Raw genomic sequence first — 23,367 nt, 5'->3', positions numbered from 1 at the left:
AAACACCTTGGCTGGCAAAAATACCACAATATATAGCCCCAGAGGCTATATATGTGATAATTACCCCTGCCAGAATCCATAAAAAAAGCGGGAGAAAAGTCTGCGAAAAAGGGGCGGAGCTATCTCCCTCAGCACACTGGCGCCATTTCTCCCTCACAGCTCCGCTGGAAGGAAGCTCCCTGGCTCTCCCCTGCAGTCTACACTACAGAAAAGGGTAAAAAAGAGAGGGGGGGGGCACTAAATTTAGGCGCAGTATATATAACAGCAGCTATAGGGGACATAATTCAGTTAGTCCCTGCATTATATAGCGCTCTGGTGTGTGCTGGCATACTCTCACTCTGTCTCCCCAAAGGGCTTTTGTGGGTCCTGTCCTCTGTTAGAGCATTCCCTGTGTGTGTGCGGTGTGTCGGTACGGCTGTGTCGACATGTTTGATGAGGATAATGATGTGGAGGCGGAGCAGATGCCTATAGAAGGGATGTCACCCCCTGCGGGGCAGACACCTGAGTGGATGGACTTATGGAAGGAATTGCGTGCACGTGTCGACTCCTTACACAAAAAATTTGACGACATGCCAAATGCGGGACAGCCGGCTTCTCAGCTCGTGCCTGTCCAGGCGTCTCAAAGGCCATCGGGGGCTCTAAAACGCCCGCTACCTCAGATGGCAGACGCGGTTGTCGACACGGATACTGACACCAGTGTCGACGACGATGAGTCTAGTCTAATGTCCACTAAGGCCATTCGTTGCATGATTGAAGCAATGAAAGAGGTGTTACAAATTTCTGATATAAACCCAGGTACCACTAAAAAGGGTATTATGTTTGGGGAGAAAAAACTACCCGTAGTTTTTCCCCCATCAGAAGTATTAAATGAAGTGTGTGAAGAAGCGTGGGCTTTCCCTGATAAAAGATTGGTAATCTCTAAGAAGTTACTAATGGCGTTCCCTTTCCCGCCAGAGGATAGGTCACGTTGGGAGACACCCCCTAGGGTGGATAAAGCGCTCACACGTTTGTCAAAAAAGGTGGCACTACCGTCTCCGGATACGGCCGCCCTCAAGGAACCTGCTGATAGAAAGCAGGAGGCGATCCTGAAGTCTGTATATACACACTCAGGCATTATACTTAGACCAGCTATTGCGTCAGCATGGATGTGCAGTGCTGCCACTGCGTGGTCAGATTCCCTGTCAGAAAATATTGACACCCTAGACAGGGACACTATTCTGCTAACCATAGAGCATATAAAAGACTCAGTCTTATACATGAGAGATGCACAGAGGGAGATCTGCCGGCTGGCATCTAAAATAAGTGCATTGTCCATTTCTGCTAGGAGAGGCTTATGGACTCGCCAGTGGACAGGGGATGCAGATTCAAAAAGGCACATGGAAGTTTTGCCTTATAAGGGTGAGGAGTTATTTGGGGATGGTCTCTCGGACCTAGTTTCCACAGCAACTGCTGGGAAGTCAGCATTTTTACCCCATGTTCCCTCACAGCCTAAAAATGCGCCGTTTTATCAGGTACAGTCCTTTCGGACTCAGAAAAACAGGCGTGGAAAAGGCGGGTCCTTTCTGTCCAGAGGCAGAGGTAGGGGGAAAAGGCTGCAACAAACAGCAGGTTCCCAGGAGCAAAAGTCCTCCCCCGCTTCTTCCAAGTCCGCCGCATGACGGTGGGGCTCCACAGGCGGAGCCAGGTACGGTGGGGGGCCGCCTCAAAAATTTCAGCGATCAGTGGGCTCGCTCACAGGTGGATCCCTGGATCCTGCAAATAGTATCTCAAGGGTACAAACTGGAATTCGAGGCGTCTCCACCCCACCGGTTCCTAAAATCTGCCTTGCCGATTACTCTCAGACAGGGAGGCTGTGCTAGCGGCAATTCACAAGCTGTATTCCCAGCAGGTGATAATCAAGGTGCCCCTACTTCAACAAGGACGGGGTTACTATTCCACACTGTTTGTGGTACCGAAACCGGACGGTTCGGTGAGACCCATTTTAAATTTGAAATCCTTGAACACATACATAAAAAAATTCAAGTTCAAGATGGAATCGCTCAGGGCGGTTATTGCAAGCCTGGACGAGGGGGATTACATGGTATCCCTGGACATCAAGGATGCTTACCTGCATGTCCCCATTTACTATCCTCACCAGGAGTACCTCAGATTTGTGGTACAGGATTGCCATTACCAATTCCAGACGCTGCCGTTTGGACTCTCCACGGCACCGAGGGTGTTTACCAAGGTAATGGCGGAAATTATGATACTCCTTCGAAAAAAGGGAGTTTTAATTATCCCGTACTTGGACGATCTCCTAATAAAGGCGAGGTCCAAGGAGCAGTTGTTGGTGGGAGTAGCACTATCTCGGGAGGTGCTACACCAGCACGGTTGGATTCTGAATATTCCAAAATCACAGCTGGTTCCGACGACATGTCTACTGTTCCTGGGTATGATTCTGGATACAGTCCAGAAAAAAGTGTTTCTCCCAGAGGAGAAAGCCAAGGAGCTGTCATCTCTAGTCAGAGACCTCCTGAAACCAAAACAGGTATCGGTGCATCACTGCACGCGGGTCCTGGGAAAGATGGTGGCTTCTTACGAAGCAATTCCTTTCGGCAGGTTCCATGCCAGAATCTTTCAGTGGGACCTGTTGGACCAATGGTCCGGATCGCATCTTCAGATGCATCGCCTAATAACCCTGTCTCCAAGAACCAGGGTGTCTCTGCTGTGGTGGCTGCAGAGTGCTCATCTTCTAGAGGGCCGCAGATTCGGCATACAGGACTGGGTCCTGGTGACCACGGATGCCAGCCTTCGAGGCTGGGGGGCAGTCACACAGGGAAGAAACTTCCAAGGACTATGGTCGAGTCAGGAGACTTCCCTACACATAAATATTCTGGAACTAAGGGCCATTTACAATGCCCTAAGTCAGGTAAAATCCCTGCTTCTACACCAGCCGGTACTGATCCAGTCAGACAACATCACGGCAGTCGCCCATGTAAATCGACAGGGCGGCACAAGAAGCAGGATGGCAATGGCAGAAGCCACAAGGATTCTCCGATGGGCGGAAAATCACGTACTAGCACTGTCACAGACAGGACCTGCTGCAGCAGGGGCCCTGTCTGTTCCAAGACTTACCGCGGCTGCGTTTGACGGCATGGCGGTTGAACGCCGGATCCTGAAGGAAAAGGGCATTCCGGAGGAAGTCATTCCTACGCTGATTAAAGCCAGGAAAGATGTAACTGCAAAGCATTATCACCGCATATGGCGGAAATATGTTGCTTGGTGTGAGGCCAAAAAGGCCCCAACAGAGGAATTTCAACTAGGTCGATTTCTGCATTTCCTACAAGCAGGAGTGACTATGGGCCTGAAATTAGGCTCCATTAAGGTACAGATCTCGGCTCTGTCGATTTTCTTCCAGAAAGAACTAGCTTCACTACCTGAAGTTCAGACGTTTGTGAAAGGAGTGCTGCATATTCAGCCCCCGTTTGTGCCTCCAGTGTCACCTTGGGATCTCAACGTGGTGTTGAGTTTCTTAAAATCACATTGGTTTGAGCCACTTAAAACCGTGGATCTAAAATATCTCACGTGGAAAGTGGTCATGTTATTGGCCTTGGCTTCAGCCTGGCGTGTGTCAGAATTGGCAGCTTTGTCATGTAAAAGCCCTTATCTGATTTTCCATATGGATAGGGCGGAATTGAGGACTCGTCCCCAGTTTCTCCCTAAGGTGGTATCAGCTTTTCACTTGAACCAACCTATTGTGGTGCCTGCAGCTACTAGGGACTTGGAGGATTCCAAGTTACTGGACGTAGTCAGGGCCTTGAAAATTTATGTTTCCAGGACGGCTAGAGTCAGGAAAACTGACTCGCTATTTATCCTGTATGCACCCAACAAACTGGGTGCTCCTGCTTCTAAGCAGACTATTGCTCGCTGGATTTGTAGCACAATTCAGCTGGCGCATTCTGCGGCTGGACTGCCGCATCCTAAATCAGTAAAAGCCCATTCCACAAGGAAGGTGGGCTCATCTTGGGCGGCTGCCCGAGGGGTCTCGGCTTTACAACTTTGCCGAGCTGCTACTTGGTCATGGGCAAATACGTTTGCAAAATTCTACAAATTTGATACCCTGGCTGAGGAGGACCTTGAGTTCTCTCATTCGGTGCTGCAGAGTCATCCGCACTCTCCCGCCCGTTTGGGAGCTTTGGTATAATCCCCATGGTCCTTTCGGAGTTCCCAGCATCCACTAGGACGTTAGAGAAAATAAGATTTTACTCACCGGTAAATCTATTTCTCGTAGTCCGTAGTGGATGCTGGGCGCCCATCCCAAGTGCGGATTGTCTGCAATACTTGTACATAGTTATTGTTAACTAAAGGGTTATTGTTGAGCCATCTGTTGAGAGGCTCAGTTGTTTTCATACTGTTAAACTGGGTATAGTATCACGAGTTATACGGTGTGATTGGTGTGGCTGGTATGAGTCTTACCCGGGATTCAAAATCCTTCCTTATTATGTCAGCTCGTCCGGGCACAGTGTCCTAACTGAGGCTTGGAGGAGGGTCATAGTGGGAGGAGCCAGTGCACACCAGGTGACCTAAAAGCTTTCTTTAGTTGTGCCCAGTCTCCTGCGGAGCCGCTATTCCCCATGGTCCTTTCGGAGTTCCCAGCATCCACTACGGACTACGAGAAATAGATTTACCGGTGAGTAAAATCTTATTTTCTGTGCATGTGTATGCCCCGCAATGCGCACGCGCGACGTACGGGTACAAAGCCCATTGTGGTTATGCTCAGGTTCTAGTGAAGTTTTTCAGTCGCACTGACGGCTGCAAGAAGATTGACAGGAAGGGGGCGTTTCTGGGTGTCAACTGACCGTTTTCAGGGAGTGTTTGCAAAAACGCAGGCGTGTCTGAAAAAACACAGGCGTGGCTGGGTGTTCGCTGGGCGGGTGTATGACGTCAAATCCGGACACGAATAGGCTGAAGTGATCGCAAGCGCTGAGTAGGTTCAGATCTACTCTGAAACTGCACAAACTGTTTTTGCAGAGCTCGGCTGCACATGCGTTCGCACTTCTGCTAAGCTAAAATACACTCCACAGTGGGCGGTGGCATAGCCTTTGCACGGCTGCTAAAACTGCTAGCGAGCGATCAACTCGGAATGATCCCCCCATGTACATAACTGGTAATAATAGCAATAATAATAATAATAATACCCACCCACATAACCTTCAGTGCTTCCCTATCTAATTACATCCTCTGTAGAGTATTCATAACATCACATATCTTGTCTTTCTTTAGTCTCACACCCTCCTGACACTTGGATAACTTTGTGGGGTATCATCATACAACCCATTAAGAACCTAGCAATCTGGTGGACCATTATGCAATAGGTAGCATCTATCCTTGTGTATCTATGCCTATTTCCCTATAGATTGTCAGCTTGCGAGCAGGGCCTTCCTACCTCTGTCTGTCTGTTTTTACCCAGTTTTGTTCTATTGCTGTTCTAATTGTAAAGCGCAACGGAATATGCTGCGCTATATAAGAAACTGTTAATAAATAAATAAATAAATAATAATAATATACATTGCATGGAAGAGTCAAAACTGTTGTTTGAAAATGATTAATTTGCTTAGTAGTATTATTCTATCTCTTTTTTTCAAGTACACTCACACAAATATTAAAAAATATATGTTTTATATATGTATTTATATGTGTAACTACATGTATTTTTGGAAGCATTCTACCCTTATAATAATCAGTTGCAAATGTTTTAATTATGCAGAAAACCATAATAAATAAGCCTTAAAATATCTGTTTTTCTAGACACATCGTTGATGCAGTGCAACATTGAATTTACTACTGTAGCTAGCTGCACTTTACTATGGCACACATAAGGTTAACTGCAGGCAAAGCTTTCCCTCCCACAAGCCTTCTCCTCTTGCAGACTGCAACCACTCCTCCTTCTGTTGTTTCACTGGGAAGGGAGGGGGTGGAAGAGAGAGCAGGCAGGGGAGCTGAAGGTTCACCCAAATCACGTCCCTAGCAGCAGCAGCTGCTTGCTGCCCCATTGCATGATTTGGGCAGGACCAGGGGGGGAGACATTTGTTGTGTTTCAGAAACACCAACGTATTCTATGTTATTTGCCACTTTTTGTGCATATTTACAGAGTCTTTTTTTTTTTCCTTATTAAGAAATGTTCCCTGGCTCCAAAAGCAGGAAAGGAAGAGAATCCAGTCCAGGTTTTCCATGTGTTCTGTAATCAGAAAGAAGTGGATAATGGTTGCTAGAGCCTCTCTCAAGCCATGCTGGGCCAAATAGATTCAGCCACTCGTGTATGTGCCTATATCCGGGTTAGAGAGGAAAAGACAGAGACACACAGAGGCTGAAAAAGTTTCAATTTATACTCTTCAAGAAAAGATTCAGCATACAGTCCCAGGACAGGGAAAGACACAGATCGTGAGGATAAACAAAGCTTTTTTTTTCTTGTGTATATTAATGATTGTTTTGCATTTTTTTCTTTATTCACTTGGAGGTACCAGAGGTGTGTTCACTTCTATTGGACTTATTATCGCTCATTCAGGACAATTTGCTTGGAATTTGCTGCTATTGTAATTTTGTGCTGTGATATTATTATTTCTTTTTTTACATTTTTTATTATTGCACATTTTTGGAGATCTTTTTTGCTATTACTGGGATTGACTGAGATGTGGCAATGATCATGGCAGCGCAAGTGGTTACAGCTGCTGCACCGACCACCAATGCTAACAATAAGGCAAAAAACCAGGGTCTTCCCGGGTTAAATCAGGACCTAAACCCTGGGGGAACAGGAACAGGGTCTGGCTCTATTCCTGGACTGGGAGATGGAGCTCCTAACAGCGGAATGAACAACAATAATGTGGATCACCTCCACCACCACAATCTACTGCACCATCACCACCACATTCACCTTCTTCATCATCACCATGAAGTGAACATGGCAAATGCAACTTCATTATCATCCTCCAGCAGTAATAACACAAACAATAATAATAGCAGCAGTTCGGAGACAGGGCTGAAGGATGGAAGAAACCCTGCAGCATCACCCCATTATCAGGCTATGGAGATGGGTGGTGGGGTACCCAACCACAAGTTAAAGAACAGTAGCAGTGGAGATTACCTTGCACCCATTGCTCACCCACTTCATCATCATGCCCATCACAGCCAGGAGCATACACCCCACCATGCACCCCAACATTTGCAACAGCACCCTCCCCACCAACACAACCATCCACCCCAGCAACTCAATCAACTGCAGCCTCAGCAGCAACTAGCAGGGACAGCACAGCAACCAACACCGAATAAAAGCAGCCCTGGAGGAGGCAGCAGTAGCAGCAGCGAGGCGTCAGACATGGAAAATCAGCAACAACAACATGCTGGTGTAGGAGAAGAGGGCTGTAATAACACTGGTACAGCAGGAAAGGATGTTTCCTTGGGTAATCAGGGCGATCCCCAGCCTAGGAGGACTGGCAAGGCAGGAGAAGAGGACGATCTGCAGGTAAAAATGATGGCTGGGGATCCCATGAGCAGTCGATATGAGCATGCAATGCTGGGAGGAGGGCAGCAGCAAGGGAACAGCAGCAGCAATAATAATATTAGTGGCAACAGTGGATCATCATCTTCATCATCTTCTTCCTCCTCTGAGTTTAATAATTATTATGGCAGTGCATCAACAAACAGAGTAGGGCCTTGCTTTGACCAACATGGCAGACAACAAAGCCCTAGTATGGGGATGATTCACTCTGGAGCTGTGGCCCCCAGCAGCAACATGGACCCCATGCAGAACTCCCATGAAGGGTATGGCAGCAGTCAGTATGACCACTACCAGGGATATAGCAGGGCCGCTGCTGCTGCTGCAGGAGGAGGGGCAGGAGGCTATGGCAGCTCAGCCTCTGCATATGGGGTGCTGAGCTCCCCAAGACAGAGCAGCACTGGCACCCCAAGCAGCAGCAACATGATGATAGGAGAAAGGGGTGGCAATCATGGTAAACCACCTAGTGCTTCCAATGCAGGGGGCTTCCAGCGGTACCAGGGACAAAACCAGCACCCATCAGGGGCCACCCCTACTCTTAACCAGCTCCTAACATCCCCAAGCCCCATGATGAGGAGTTATGGAGGAAGCTATCCGGACTACAGTACACCTAGTGCCACCCAACAACAGGCAACAAGCACGCAAGGGAGTCAGCAATCAGGGGGCATAGGCATGAGCAAAGACATGGGGTCCCAGTATGGAGCTGCAAACACTGGCTGGGGAGTACAACAAAGAAATCACCCAGCTATGAGTCCTGGAAGCACTGGACAAACCATCAACAGATCCCAGGTAAAATCATTTCTGTATTAAAAGATCAACCCACTTTCAAGTGTTTGCCTTTGATAATAAATCACTCAGCTGTCTATTTCTCTTTTTTTTTTTTTTTTTTACACACACAAGTCTTTAGCTTTGTTGCTGCATGTCCCATGTACTTTTTATTTCCTTATAAAGGGTTGCAGCCATTTGAGAGCCTGCTGGGGGAGGTTTTGCAGTTGTGTCGTTGTTCTGTGAGACCAGATTTTCTAGATTAACTGAGCATAAAGGCTCCATATTTTATGCATCATCCCTGACATAATGTTTCTGGGGTAACCATAATTGAGAGGATAGGGGTCTGGGATACCCTGCAGGGTAAAAACAGTTTTGTTTTTTTATTTTCTAAGGCTATGTTTTGATCTAAGGTTTTGTCTTTATTAATTTACACTGGACTATATGTGTTATAGGTGTTCACCGAAAAAAAAACTACCCTTGTGTATACATCACTTATATTGCAAAACATATTCTAAGTATTAACATAATCATGCATATTCATTAGTTGATATGCGATGTGCATTTGATGCAGTTCACACTGTGTTATTCTATGATATTGTACAGTTACCCGACTAATACATTTGTGGACATAGATGGCAAACTAAAATGGATATACTCTAGCTATTTTTCTTATTTATACCTTTAGAAAGATGGAGTCGCTCATTTATTTATATATTTCTGGTTAGAGGCACAGAGAATGGCTGCCCTCCATTCAGCATGGAATGGGTGCTATGCTTTGCTTTCCCTATTTTATTGTCCTATAATTGTAAAAATACTTATCAGACAGCATAATCAAATAAGCAGACTGCTTATGCATTGTGTAATGATGTTTTAATAGCTTTTGTTTGGGTTTTAATGCATTGGTAGCTGCAGTGAAATAGAAACTGCACTGGATCACTAATATGCTTCTTGCTAGAAGCTTGAGTCTAAAGAGTGACTTGATCTCCTTTGCAAGGTTTGGAATTTGAATTGTGGAGGTAAACTGGCTGTAATAGTCTCCAGACAGCTGCCTCTGAGTTGACATCTAATCTGCCATCTGATTGGCTCTCCTCTCACCATTGGGCATTTAGCACTGCTGATGTAAATAGAATTGCTGAACAGTACAGTCACAAATATTCTCTGGCACAAATAATAATAGCTGGGCGGCCGCATCTACTGACACGGTTGCAGGCTTCCTATATTCTTCTTTTTAATTAAAGTAATATGTCTGATCAGGCATTGTTATATATGTGGAAGGCAAGAAATGCTGCTTCTGTCTATACAATAGTACCCGTGGGAATCTCTTGCTTATTCCCACCACCTCATTTTTTCTTTTCAGTTACAAACTGTATTTCTATTTATTTTGATGGAATATTTTAGATGATGTTTTTCTGTTTGATCAGAGATTGTAATAATATAGCATTTGCTTGTTAGGGTGGGGCTTTCATATGAAAGGGCCTAGCTTTCCCATGTTAAACAGTATTTTATCTATAATTTGGTCTGCTCCATGTAGTCCTAACATTGTTGTGATCGGCGTTATGTAGTTTGGTCTTGGTGTGTGTACATATGTATTAAGAATTTTAGGCCACCATATAGTCAAGCTTTTACTAATAACATAGACATCAGACTCGCATTTGTTCTGCTGTTTGTTTGTTTTCTGTTCTATAATTCTGTTTAATTTAAGACGGTACTTGATAATATAATATATAGTACTTCTCGCTCATTTTATGGCCTAGGGTTTTTTTTGGTTTGTCATTATCGTTTTTTTGTTTTTTTTAAAGTGTTGCTGGGTTTAAACTTAGTTATAACTGGGTTATAAAAAAGCATGTTTGATTATACATTCTGCGTCGCCAATGTGTTTATAAGAATTACATAGAAGACTTCAATGAACTAAATATTATTTTAGAATATTATGTTTGTTTAAGACTTGTTTTCTTTTTTTTGGATGTAGTAATATCAATGACCAATAAATAAATGCTAGTTTAATGTGTCTGTTTTTACCCAGTTTTGTTCTATTACTGTTGTTCTAATTGTAAAGCGCAACGGAATATGCTGCGCTATATAAGAAACTGTTAATAAATAAATAAATAAATAATGTAACAATGTTCTGCTCTGAGAAACAGTGAATAGAATGTGGTAGCTTAGCATTATCCATTGCAAGTTATTGGCAGGCTGGTGATTTGGGATGTCACAATAAGAGTTTTAACCATTTCTTCACAATAAATTGTAATACTACATGGAGAAAAAGCAAAATGTTCTCGCTACTCTGTTACATCATATGATGGCAAACCTATTTAGTTACCTATTGAACATTCAAGTACTGGTTACAAAATAAATATATATATATATATATATATATATATATATATATATATCTCTCTCTCATATTCATCCTGATAAATTATTGCAAGAAACATTGTTTAAGCCTAAACCTGGCCCCATACTGGAGGGTACAGTAGTGGTTAAATTGCAACTCCCATTATCCTCATTCATTCTTGAGATACTATTATCCTCATTCCTACTATTGAATTACGGGAGTTGTAGTTAGCAGTGATCTTTAACACCAAGTTTTGGTATCTGTATTTTGACGGTTTACACTGTAGTATCCATTCTAAAGAATCAAAGGAAAGATCTGTCAGCCATTTTATAATCTACATTATAAATCCATTTATTGTTTTCTTTATTTTTATTTGATATAAAAAGTGGTCAGAGAGGTCTGGATGCAAAATCCGGATTTTGACTTCAGTGTTTTCTTGGAAAAAATACAACTGTTGTTCAATTGCAGGATTGTATTTCAATAAGATGTGGGAAGCAAGGTTGTATCATACAGTATGTGTGCTTGCTGCAAAGTATTGCTCAAAACGTGCACAGCAAAGGCCTAGTAGGTTTGTCATTCACTGGCTACTATGTCACTTCAGTAGCAAAGGAGATTTATCTTTTACAACAGATAATGGATTTAATGAAAGCCTGTTTTTGTATTCTGCAAACTTTATGTGACAGATAACTGTAACACTTGGCAGTTACTGGTGTGATTTTGTGCAAGCTTCCCTAAATAAAAAAAAAAAAGTGCTAATCTTTTGTGGTTTACTTTTTACTTCTGTTGCAAAAATAAAATAGTCTACTTGTATATTGAGCAGCGCATTATATTAATGGGTGCAGAATGAGATGAAGTGTTGCCTCATCCAAGCCTAGTAAAGCATTTCATTTTAGGCTGTCCTTATATATGTACAGATCAGAGTAACAATCCTCAAATAATCTGAGTAATTTACATTTGGGAAAATATTGGAGAACTTTAATAATTCATATGGATTGATACAAGTACTTTAGTCTGCAGTCGTGGTTCTCATGCAGTCACACTAGGTTGACTTAGAAGACTGGTGCTTTGCATACATCTGTGGCCTTGTATCCTGAGATATATGTACATGTAGTTTATATTATGTTTGTGTTTTGGTATGTTCTTCCTTGTCTTCATTGTAAAGTAATTATACTTATGAAGCTTTTTTATTAGTTTTAGTCTCATCAGCATATGCCTTTATTAATCATATTCTCTTTACCGTAATAACTATTTCCCAGTGCTGGAGAATATATCATATTCATGTATTTGTCTGGTATTGTAACTCACAATACAATGGAAATGCCTGTGGTTGTCATGCTTTTACTTTTTGCCTTTATATGTACATTGTGTTGGCCTCAACTATATCAATGCAGTTGTTCAAGTCGCTAAACTGTACTTCTATGCTCCCTGAACTCCTTTATCTATGCACCTTTTTCCCTTTTCTTTGTTCATGCTTTCTTGTGTATGTATTTATATTGTTTTTTTGTTTTCTATTTTCATTTCATTTCATGGTGGACTATTGTTTGTTTCCTTTTTCTTGTTTCTCCCTGCACTTCTCTGGCCGACTGTGTGGGTGTTTTTCTTTCTATTCCTGCTCTCTGGTGTACACATTGATGTTTTAACTGTTTTTCCTTGTTCTTCTGTATCTTAAGCTAGGTATACTTATACAATCATTGGGCCAATCATCTGTTATTGGTTGATCTGCCCCATACATATTGTATAGGTGTATATGCAGTGTTAGATGATAAACGGTCTAAAATACTTCTGCAAGCGGTCAGATCGGGAGGTCGCATCTTATGAACCGTTTAATATTTAAGATGCACAACCTCCCGATCCATTGAAAAACATACAAACTGAGCTAGACATTGCACAGTGTGTACGGCAGGGATGGGGAACCTTCGGCCCTCCAGCTGTTGTTGAACTACACATACCAGCATGCTTTGCTACAGTTTTACTATTTGTCCATGCTAAAACTGTTGCAGGGCATGCTTGGATGTGTAGTTCAACAACAGCTGGAGGGCCAAAGGTTCCCCATCCCTGGTGTATGGGATACACACTAATTTGATAATCGCTTTGTCTGATCTGCCGAGTGACCGGTATATGTACCAGGCTTTCTTTCAGCTTCCCATTGCCTATGTGTATTTTTGCATTTCCTCTTCCTCCCCTCTCCTCTCTTTCTATATGTCTGTCCTTCTCTGTATTTATGAATCGGACTTCCTTTGTATCTGTCTCCATCTGCTTTTGTGTGCCTCTCTCTCCTTCCAGCGTATGTGTATATTTTGTTATATATATATATATATATATATATATATATATATATATATATATATATATATATATATATAATGTGTGTGTAATATATAATATATCTTTTTTTTTTTTTTTTTTTCCATTGTGGTTTTCTTTGCATGTGTTCCCTATTCCCCCTTCCTTTTTGCGTGTAAATTGTATGGTTGTTTTTCCATTATTGTGTTGTCTCTTGGAGTCTTCAGCTGTAAATAACTTGATCTGCAGTTGCATGTTTCCATTTTAACCCTATGTAAACAGTGGCACACAGCTAAAGCATCCCTATGCACTGATAGCCTGGATTAATTTTTACCAGTTCCGCCATTTACTTTATATTTCAAAAATTGACAATATAGAATTCTTCTTAAATGGAATAATTAATTGCTAAACACTGCATGTGGGTCCTCTGTTTTAAAAGAGTAAATTAATAGGATTTCATAAAGAAAGTATTTTACACTATCAATTAATTGCCTCTGCAAATTACTAAGGGAGATGATCAATCGCTCTAGTGAGGGATTTTCCTGCCAGGAAGTGGTCTGTTAACCTTTGTCGTGAGGCATGCTGGGATGCTAGAGCATTCAGGAAAAACTACTTAAACGAACATCCTTTTTTTTTTTTTTTTTTTTGTGTGCAATTAATTATGCAGCATTTTTTTCTCAATCTCCAGAGACTAAAAATCTCCTAAGTAACTTGAACCAATTTTATTGTTATTATTCTGCTTTTACATAATGTCATCATGTACTGTAAATTGTCAATTTAAAATGTGTCGCTTTAAACAAAAATATATAGGATACAGAATTGTTTAAAAAAAAATGCATCTCAAGGACTTTAAAACTAGGAAGTAGCTTTTATTTTTCTAGTTCAAAACAAGCCCTTGCCAAGGTGCGTAATGTGGTACATCGCATTAATATTTAACAATGCAAATTTGCTCATTTAGGAAATATATTGTGCTACTGTATATGAGCTAAATAGCGTATACTTCAATAGAATAACATAAAATACTTGTTGTGCATTATAGTAAATGTTTGAGACTTTGCTAGTTAACGGCAAATTATCTTACTGCTATTTTATTTTGCTTGTTTTATGTTATTCTAGTTATAATATTAAGAAAATATTGCAGTACCCCAAGCATTATATTAAATAATTCTAGGCATTTCTCTTGGGTGTTGTGATTTGTCAGAAATTTGAATAAGTCGTTTGAGTGCCCAGTATCTACATCATGACTTTTTTTTTTTTTATGGATAAAGTCAGTTTTTTTTGTGTGCAAAATTGGTGTCTTCTGATTATGATTTCTTAATGTGTTGGACAATGCTACATAGGATATAAAGGAGTGTTCCAGTATCACTGGGGTTTGAGCAGTCTGATAGCTTTTTCATGATCATAATAAATATGTGAGGTCTCGTATAGGTGAATACATGGGCATTCCCACTGTATAATGTATTTAAAGGGCCCCATACACTAGAGCGATAATGCATTCGGCCCGATATATTGGATGAAATCGGACATTTTTGAGGTGTTTCCGATTCGATGTGCGTTCCCGTGAGCATCGGATCGGATCCTCCAGATTGATTGTGCTGCACATTCAATCAGGTTCGACCTGGAGGCATGGCTGGGATCACCCAGGATCGCCCAAGATACATCGTATGCTGCCCTTTTGCATCCGATGTATCTTGGCCGATCCTGCCCCCCCGGGAGGCTGCCGGGGTGATCGCCTCCGACATGTGGTCGCTCTAGTGTATGGGGCCCTTAAGTCCTATTAATGTAAGAAATAAGTTCTACCAATACCACCTATTAACCCATGACAATGAAAGAGAGCAGATGACAAGTAGTGGGGGGAGCTAGACTTTAAATCATCGTAGATACATTATACAATACTAACATAGGTAGGTCTTAAAATGAATTCTAATTATACTGCATATTATTAACCAGCAATGATCCAGTTGCTTGCATGGCTTTCAGAGTGCTCTTCTCAACTTGTTTAATGCAGGGTGTGAGAATATTAAAAGCAAAGCTCATCTGAACAACTGCCATAAAATATCCAGAAATCTTTCTTTTTCCCCCGTAATTGCTGGAAAAAGTCACCGATATTTATATATAAATGCACAATCTATATACAGCTATGTATGTTTAACAAGAATATATGCACTCAGATTTCCTCCTGTTAGCCACTAAGCAAAAATACTGAGCCTGAGCTTCCTTATTCATCAGTTTCCCTATTTATTTATTTTCAATGGGAGCTGTTCCAGTCTTAACCTCTTCCACTGGATAGCTGTGACCTTCACATATGCAGATTAGCCATGTGTCTGTCTGAATTGAAACTAGCTGCTTCAGGAAGAGGTTTTTTTTTTTTTTCCTCTTTCTTTTTATTCCACTGCGAATCTGACAGCTATTCATCCCTGACCTGGGCAGAGGTAATAAAAGGAAATTGGATTCAAATGGAATGCGTACAGATAATACTGGAGAAAACTAGCTTCGGGAGTAGCAGCACCCCATCTGGCTCTAAACAGAAGAGAGAGATCTCAATTTAAACCATTAAAGCGGCTCCAATTGTAAATTAACTTCTTCATTACCAGATAAGCAAAATACAACATATGTAGTGTTTTCACTATAATGTGACAAGAAGGATTATACTTTTGTGGAAAAGTAATCTAAACTTCTTTTTTTTTGTTTTTTTGTTACTTGATAGTACAAAATATTATGTGTGTATTTTGACAGCTGCAAACAGTAGCGCATTAAAACACTAAATGGATATGTCCTCAAATATATACACAGTGTCTTCAGAATTTCACCTTAAAAGTAGATTTATATTTATGCTGTTATTTAAGTGCTATAGTTTTTGAAATTAAGGTCTTATTTAAATGTCTGAGTGGAGTTTGTATGTTCTCCCTGTGTTTGCTTGGGTTTCCTCCATGAACTCTTGGGCTACTTCAGAGGTGTACGCAAACCAATGGTCTACTGACCTGCACATGCGACGCTGGACATGGTGCCTCCTAAGCAGCAGACTGATTGACATGCTACTGCCATTTTGGGTAAGGGTGACGACAGAGAACATAGTCATTTCGAAAATGGTAGTATGTCGAATCCTTTTTCTTTTAAGCGTTTCTAGACCAGTTTCTGCGTCTTATGATGCAGCTTCATTGGCCCTGGCTGTATGAAAACACTGGCCATCTTCAAATAACCTGATGACCGATGTTCACGCAGAGTGATCCGTTGCTGCCTCTTTGGTCACAGCAGCTGATCACGGAAGCCGGCAGGTGGCGTTTATTCACACAAGCAAGACTGCTCATGCGGCATTAGCATATTATTGCTTTAGTTGCATCCAAAGACACAGCTGCTGAGTGATCTGCGTCAGTCTCTGAATTTAGTCGCGTAAAGCTGTTAAAATCTAATCTATTGGGTGTCTAAAGTCCAGGTTTGGGCACCCAAACTATGAACTTTTCACACCTTTTTTCTCGCTCCTCCGGAGGCTGTGAGAAAAGATGTGACTGGCTTGGCTGATGGGTGCCTGTTCAGAGCAACAATTGAATGGTAGACACCCATTACTATAGAAAGCTAGCAGGGTTGCGACACACAATTGAATTACCCCCAATATTTTGTATTAAGTACTGTGCAATATAGGAGTCCTGTACAAGCAACCAATATTTTTGGCAACATGTCCAAGAACCGAGTGGCCCGGTCATAAACCAACAGTGATGTTGAGTGTTAGTCAGGTTAGACAAAGAAACGTGCTAGTGAAATAAGAGACTTTATTGCAGTAGGTAACGTGTCATACAATACATTAATAAACTTGTTCTTCTGTGTGAAACCATCTAATTTATGTACATCGAGATAACTATAAATACTGTAGGAGCACAAGTATTGTGGCGGTACACATATTGGGGCAATTCTTGGGCAAGCTATCACCAACACAACCCTGCAAACACCACCACTGACAGCAGGTTAAAGCCAGCAACAACAGCCATATCACTGGAAAAAAATCTGAGATTTTCCTCCAATTGAAAAATATACCCCATGCTATTATATCAGACTCATTTCTCTATATTGTAGAAGCCAGATTTTATTGTCTTTTTGGCCTATTTTTACATGTCTGGAAATATGCACTGTATTGTTTACCATTTAAATTGGTACCTAAAACAACCATTTAAGGATTTAACAGTACATCATTTCTTTGGCATAATATTCAGCTTAACACAACAGCTAAGGAATACAAACTTAAATTTTAAAAGGTTTTTGCATATAAATGAATAGGAATTTTATTGTTGTGACACCCCTTCTCAAAAATTGACAGCAAGGCAATGACAGCTGACTGCCTCCTGAGAGTCAATCACGCAATTAACTTCCTAAAATGAAATGCTGATTGTACAAAGCTTCACTTGAGAGGCCCAGTGATTAGAATCAATTTAATAGATTGTTTCAGGTGGGACCTGATTAATAACCTGACATAAATATGGAGGATACATAACTTGACTATTTTTTCCAACATCTTATTTTTAGCTTTTGCTTAATAATTGCTGGCTTCGAGCGTTGCAGAAATTACCCCTCAGTGGGAGGTTCTGCTTTTTATTTTATTTTTTCATAAATTGAGACAGTGGGGGAATTCTAATGTTCGCAGTCACAGCTCCTGTAGTGGTATTCAGTTGTTTTTGCCCTGGTATCCATTATTTCTGCTCGCCCATTCCTGAGGTGACAAGCAGAAATCTGCCCAAATCCAGGCTTTTGGGCCAAGCACCCACTTGTTTGCATGGGTTTAGCCACTCTACGTGTATAAACTTGGTAGATTTGGGCACGACATGTGTGATAAGTAATGGGCACCTAGTAACCCGTGCAAAGCATCACAGTTGGTTGAATATTGCCTGACACATTACACTAGCGCTACGGGCCCGGAAAAATAATGAAATCGTCCCCAGAGTGTCAAAGTAAAATTGTTATTATGCATTTAAGTTCTGGATTTTGATTGTTATTTAGACTTAGGGCTGTATCCAATTAGCCACGGCTATTTTACCCGCCAGGGGGTATCAAATTAGCTTCAAGGCCGGAACTTATCGAGGATTTTGTTTTGAATACCTCAGACAGGCAAAACCAAATCAGAGATAACGATAAGCAAGCCTCCCCCCCCCCCCCCCCCCCCCCGATCATACTTGTGAAAACATATGCTGTAGGTCCGCTCCCTATTTATTGTGCCCCAAATAATTGAATACCCCCCTTAAAGTTAATACAGACATAATGCATTGAAACAAATATCAGATTTGTACGTACGGCCGCTGTGTTTAGGAATTTATTTGATTTTGTGTTTTGTTTTTAGCCACTTAAATTACAATTTCTCTGACGTCCTAGTGGATGCTGGGACTTTCGTAAGGACCATGGGGAATAGCGGCTCCGCAGGAGACTGGGCACAAAAGTAAAAGCTTTAGACTAGCTGGTGTGCACTGGCTCCTCCCCCTATGACCCTCCTCCAAGCCTCAGTTAGATTTTTGTGCCCGAACGAGAAGGGTGCATGCTAGGTGGCTCTCCTGAGCTGCTTAGAAGTAAAAGTTTAAATAGGTTTTTTATTTTCAGTGAGTCCTGCTGGCAACAGGCTCACTGCATCGTGGGACTAAGGGGAGAAGAAGCGAACTCACCTGCGTGCAGAGTGGATTGGGCTTCTTGGCTACTGGACATTAGCTCCAGAGGGACGATCACAGGTTCAGCCTGGATGGGTCCCGGAGCCGCGCCGCCGGCCCCCTTACAGAACCAGAAGAGCGAAGAGGTCCGGAGAAATCGGCGGCAGAAGACGTTCCTGTCTTCAAATAAGGTAGCGCACAGCACTGCAGCTGTGCGCCATTGCTCTCAGCACACTTCACACTCCGGTCACTGAGGGTGCAGGGCGCTGGGGGGGAGCGCCCTGAGACGCAATAAAACACTGTAAAAACCTTATATGGCTAAAGAAATGCATCTGGGCTATATGGATGCATTTAACCCCTGCCAGTTTTCCTGAAAAAAGCGGGAGAAAAGGCCGCCGTGAAGGGGGCGGAGCCTTTCTCCTCAGCACACAAGCGCCATTTTCTTTAACAGCTCCGCTGGAAGGACGGCTCCCTGACTCTCCCCTGCAGTCCTGCACTACAGAAACAGGGTAAAACAGAGAGGGGGGGCACTATTGGCAGCTAATATATAAATACAGCAGCTATAACAGGGAGTAACACTTATATAAGGTTATCCCTGTATATATATATATAGCGCTCTGGTGTGTGCTGGCAAACTCTCCCTCTGTCTCCCCAAAGGGCTAGTGGGGTCCTGTCCTCTATCAGAGCATTCCCTGTGTGTGTGCTGGGTGTCGATACGATTGTGTCGACATGTATGAGGAGGAAAATGATGTGGAAGCAGAGCAATTGCCTGTGTTAGTGATGTCACCCCCTAGGGAGTCGACACCTGACTGGATGGTCGTATTTAAGGAATTACGTGACAATGTCAGCACTTTGCAAAAAAAAAACAAAACAAAAAAAAACAACCTGTTGACGACATGAGACAGCCGGCAAATCAGTTAGTGCCTGTTCAGGCGTCTCAGACACCGTCAGGGGCGCTAAAACGCCCGTTACCTCAGATGGTCGACACAGACCCAGACACGGATACTGAATCCAGTGTCGACGGTGAGGAGACAAACGTAATGTCCAGTAGGGCCACACGTTACATGATCACGGCAATGAAGGAGACATTGAACATTTCTGACACTACAAGTACCACAAAAAAGGGTATTATGTGGGGTGTGAAAAAACTACCAGTAGTTTTTCCTGAATCAGAGGAATTAAATGAGGTGTGTGATAAAGCGTGGGTTTCCCCCGATAAAAAACTGCTGATTTCTAACAAATTATTGGCACTATACCCTTTCCCGCCAGAGGTTAGGGCACGTTGGGAAACACCCCCTAGGGTAGATAAGGCGCTCACACGCTTATCAAAACAAGTGGCGTTACCGTCTCCTGATACGGCCGCCCTCAAGGAACCAGCTGATAGAAGGCTGGAAAATAATCTAAAAGGTATATACACACATACTGGTGTTATACTGCGACCAGCAATCGCCTCAGCCTGGATGTGCAGTGCTGGAGTGGCTTGGTCGGATTCCCTGACTGAAAATATTGATACCCTGGATAGGGACAGTATTTTATTAACTATAGAGCATTTAAAAGATGCATTACTATATATGCGAGATGCACAGAGGGATATTTGCACCCTGGCATCAAGAGTGAGTGCGATGTCCATTTCTGCCAGAAGGGCATTATGGACGCGACAGTGGTCAGGTGATGCAGATTCCAAACGACATATGGAAGTATTGCCGTATAAAGGGGAGGAGTTATTTGGGGTCGGTCTATCAGACCTGGTGGCCACGGCAACGGCTGGAAAGTCCACCTTTTTACCCCAGGTCACCTCTCAGCAGAAAAAGACACCGTCTTTTCAAACTCAGTCCTTTCGTTCCTATAAGAACAAGCGGGCAAAAGGCCACTCATTTCTGCCCCGGGGCAGAGGAAGGGGAAAAAGACTGCACCAGGCAGCCTCTTCCCAGGAGCAGAAGCCCTCCCCCGCTTCTGCCAAGTCTTCAGCATGACGCTGGGGCTTTACAAGCGGACTCAGGCACGGTGGGGGCCCGTCTCAAAAATTTCAACGCGCAGTGGGCTCACTCGCAAGTGGACCCCTGGATCCTGCAGGTAGTATCACAGGGGTACAAATTGGAATTCGAGACGTCTCCCCCTCGCCGATTCCTGAAGTCTGCTCTTCCAACGTCTCCCTCCGACAGGGAGGCAGTATTGGAAGCTATTCACAAGCTGTATTCCCAGCAGGTGATAATCAAGGTACCCCTCCTACAACAGGGAAAGGGGTATTATTCCACGCTGTTTGTGGTACCGAAGCCGGACGGCTCGGTGAGACCAATTTTAAATCTAAAATCCTTGAACACTTACATAAAAAGGTTCAAATTCAAGATGGAATCACTCAGAGCAGTGATAGCGAACCTGGAAGAAGGGGACTATATGGTATCTCTGGACATCAAAGATGCTTATCTCCATGTCCCAATCTTCCCTTCTCACCAGGGGTACCTCAGGTTTGTGGTTCAAAACTGTCATTATCAGTTTCAGACGCTGCCGTTTGGATTGTCCACGGCACCCCGGGTCTTTACCAAGGTAATGGCCGAAATGATGATTCTTCTTCGAAGAAAAGGCGTCTTAATTATCCCTTACTTGGACGATCTCCTGATAAGGGCAAGATCCAGGAAACAGTTAGAGTTCGGAGTAGCACTGTCTCAGGTAGTGCTACGTCAGCACGGGTGGATTCTAAATATCCCAAAATCACAGCTGATTCCAACAACACGTCTACTGTTCCTGGGGATGATTCTGGACACAGTCCAGAAAAAGGTGTTTCTCCCGGAGGAGAAGGCCAGGGAGTTATCCGAGCTAGTCAGGAACCTCCTAAAACCAGGCCAAGTGTCAGTGCATCAATGCACGAGAGTCCTGGGAAAAATGGTGGCTTCTTACGAAGCAATTCCATTCGGAAGATTCCATGCAAGAACTTTTCAGTGGGATCTGCTGGACAAATGGTCCGGATCGCATCTTCAGATGCATCAGCGGATAACCCTATCTCCAAGGACAAGGGTGTCTCTCCTGTGGTGGTTACAGAGTGCTCATCTTCTAGAGGGCCGCAGATTCGGCATTCAGGATTCGATGCTGGTGACCACGGATGCCAGTCTGAGAGGCTGGGGAGCAGTCACACAGGGAAGAAATTTCCAGGGCTTGTGGTCAAGCATGGAAACGTCTCTTCACATAAATATTCTGGAACTAAGGGCCATTTACAATGCCCTAAGTCAAGCAAGGCCTCTGCTTCAGGGTCAGTCGGTATTGATCCAATCGGACAACATCACGGCAGTCGCCCACGTCAACAGACAGGGCGGCACAAGAAGCAGGAGGGGGGAAAAACCAAAGGTGGACATGATGGCGTCCCGTCTCAACAAAAAACTGGACAGATATTGCGCCAGGTCAAAGGACCCTCGGGCAATAGCGGTGGACGCTCTGGTAACACCGTGGGTGTACCAGTCGGTGTATGTGTTCCCTCCTCTGCCTCTCATACCCAAAGTACTGAGAATCATAAGAAGGAGAGGAGTAAGAACTATACTCGTGGCTCCGGATTGGCCAAGAAGAACTTGGTACCCGGAACTGCAAGAGATGCTCACGGAGGACCCGTGGCCTCTACCTCTAAGAAAGGAACTGCTCCAGCAGGGACCTTGTCTGTTCCAAGACTTACCGCGGCTGCGTTTGACGGCATGGCGGTTGAACGCCGGATCCTGATGGAAAAAGGCATTCCAGATGAAGTCATCCCTACCCTGATCAAAGCCAGGAAGGATGTAACCGCGAAACATTATCACCGCATTTGGCGGAAATATGTTGCGTGGTGTGAGGCCAAGAAGGCCCCCACAGAGGAATTTCAACTGGGTCGTTTCCTGCATTTCCTGCAAGCAGGACTGTCTATGGGCCTAAAATTAGGATCCATTAAGGTTCAGATTTCGGCCCTGTCGATCTTCTTCCAGAAAGAACTGGCTTCAGTGCCTGAAGTTCAGACGTTTGTCAAGGGGGTACTGCATATACAGCCTCCTTTTGTGCCACCAGTGCACCTTGGGATCTCAATGTAGTTTTAGGGTTCCTAAAATCACATTGGTTTGAACCACTCACCACTGTGGAATTAAGATATCTCACATGGAAGGTGGTCATGCTGTTAGCTCTGGCGTCAGCCAGGCGTGTCTCAGAATTGGCGGCTTTGTCATATAAAAGCCCTTACCTAATTTTTCATTCAGACAGGGCAGAATTGAGGACTCGTCCTCAATTTATCCCTAAGGTGGTTTCAGCGTTTCACATGAACCAACCTATTGTGGTGCCTGCGGCTACTAGGGACTTGGAGGACTCCAAGTTGTTGGACGTAGTCAGGGCCCTGAAAATATATGTTTCCAGGACGGCTGGAGTCAGAAAATCTGACTCGCTGTTTATCCTGTATGCACCCAACAAGCTGGGTGCTCCTGCTTCTAAGCAGACGATTGCTCGTTGGATTTGTAGTACAATTCAGCTTGCACATTCTGTGGCAGGACTGCCACAGCCAAAATCTGTTAAAGCCCATTCCACAAGGAAAGTGGGCTCATCTTGGGCGGCTGCCCGAGGGGTCTCGGCTTTACAACTTTGCCGAGCAGCTACTTGGTCAGGGGCAAACACGTTTGCAAAATTTTACAAATTCGATACCCTGGCTGAGGAGGACCTGGAGTTCTCTCATTCGGTGCTGCAGAGTCATCCGCACTCTCCCGCCCGTTTGGGAGCTTTGGTATAATCCCCATGGTCCTTACGGAAGTCCCAGCATCCACTAGGACGTCAGAGAAAATAAGAATTTACTTACCGATAATTCTATTTCTCGTAGTCCGTAGTGGATGCTG

General features: G+C 43.4%; 1 protein-coding gene across 10 annotated transcripts in view; it reads left to right on the top strand.

Moving 5' to 3' along the window:
* The window catches only part of ARID1B (AT-rich interaction domain 1B), an 836,140-nt gene that overhangs the window by 110,741 nt on the left and 702,032 nt on the right, over window positions 1-23,367 (top strand). For 7 of the 10 annotated variants that reach the window (XM_063917678.1, XM_063917680.1, XM_063917672.1 and 4 more), the window contains exon 1: window positions 5,955-8,320. In XM_063917678.1, the coding sequence (XP_063773748.1) occupies window positions 6,677-8,320 (1,644 nt within the window). In that variant the 5' untranslated portion in view covers window positions 5,955-6,676. Of the gene's footprint in view, window positions 1-5,953; window positions 8,321-23,367 lie in introns of those variants that run through there. The other 3 variants (XM_063917670.1, XM_063917671.1, XM_063917677.1) reach the window with 3 other exon arrangements.

Source organism: Pseudophryne corroboree, chromosome 4, assembly GCF_028390025.1.
Source record: "Pseudophryne corroboree isolate aPseCor3 chromosome 4, aPseCor3.hap2, whole genome shotgun sequence".
Lineage (NCBI taxonomy): Eukaryota > Metazoa > Chordata > Amphibia > Anura > Myobatrachidae > Pseudophryne > Pseudophryne corroboree.
Note: the sequence above shows the minus strand (reverse complement) of the source record. Positions and strands in the feature narration are given on the sequence as shown.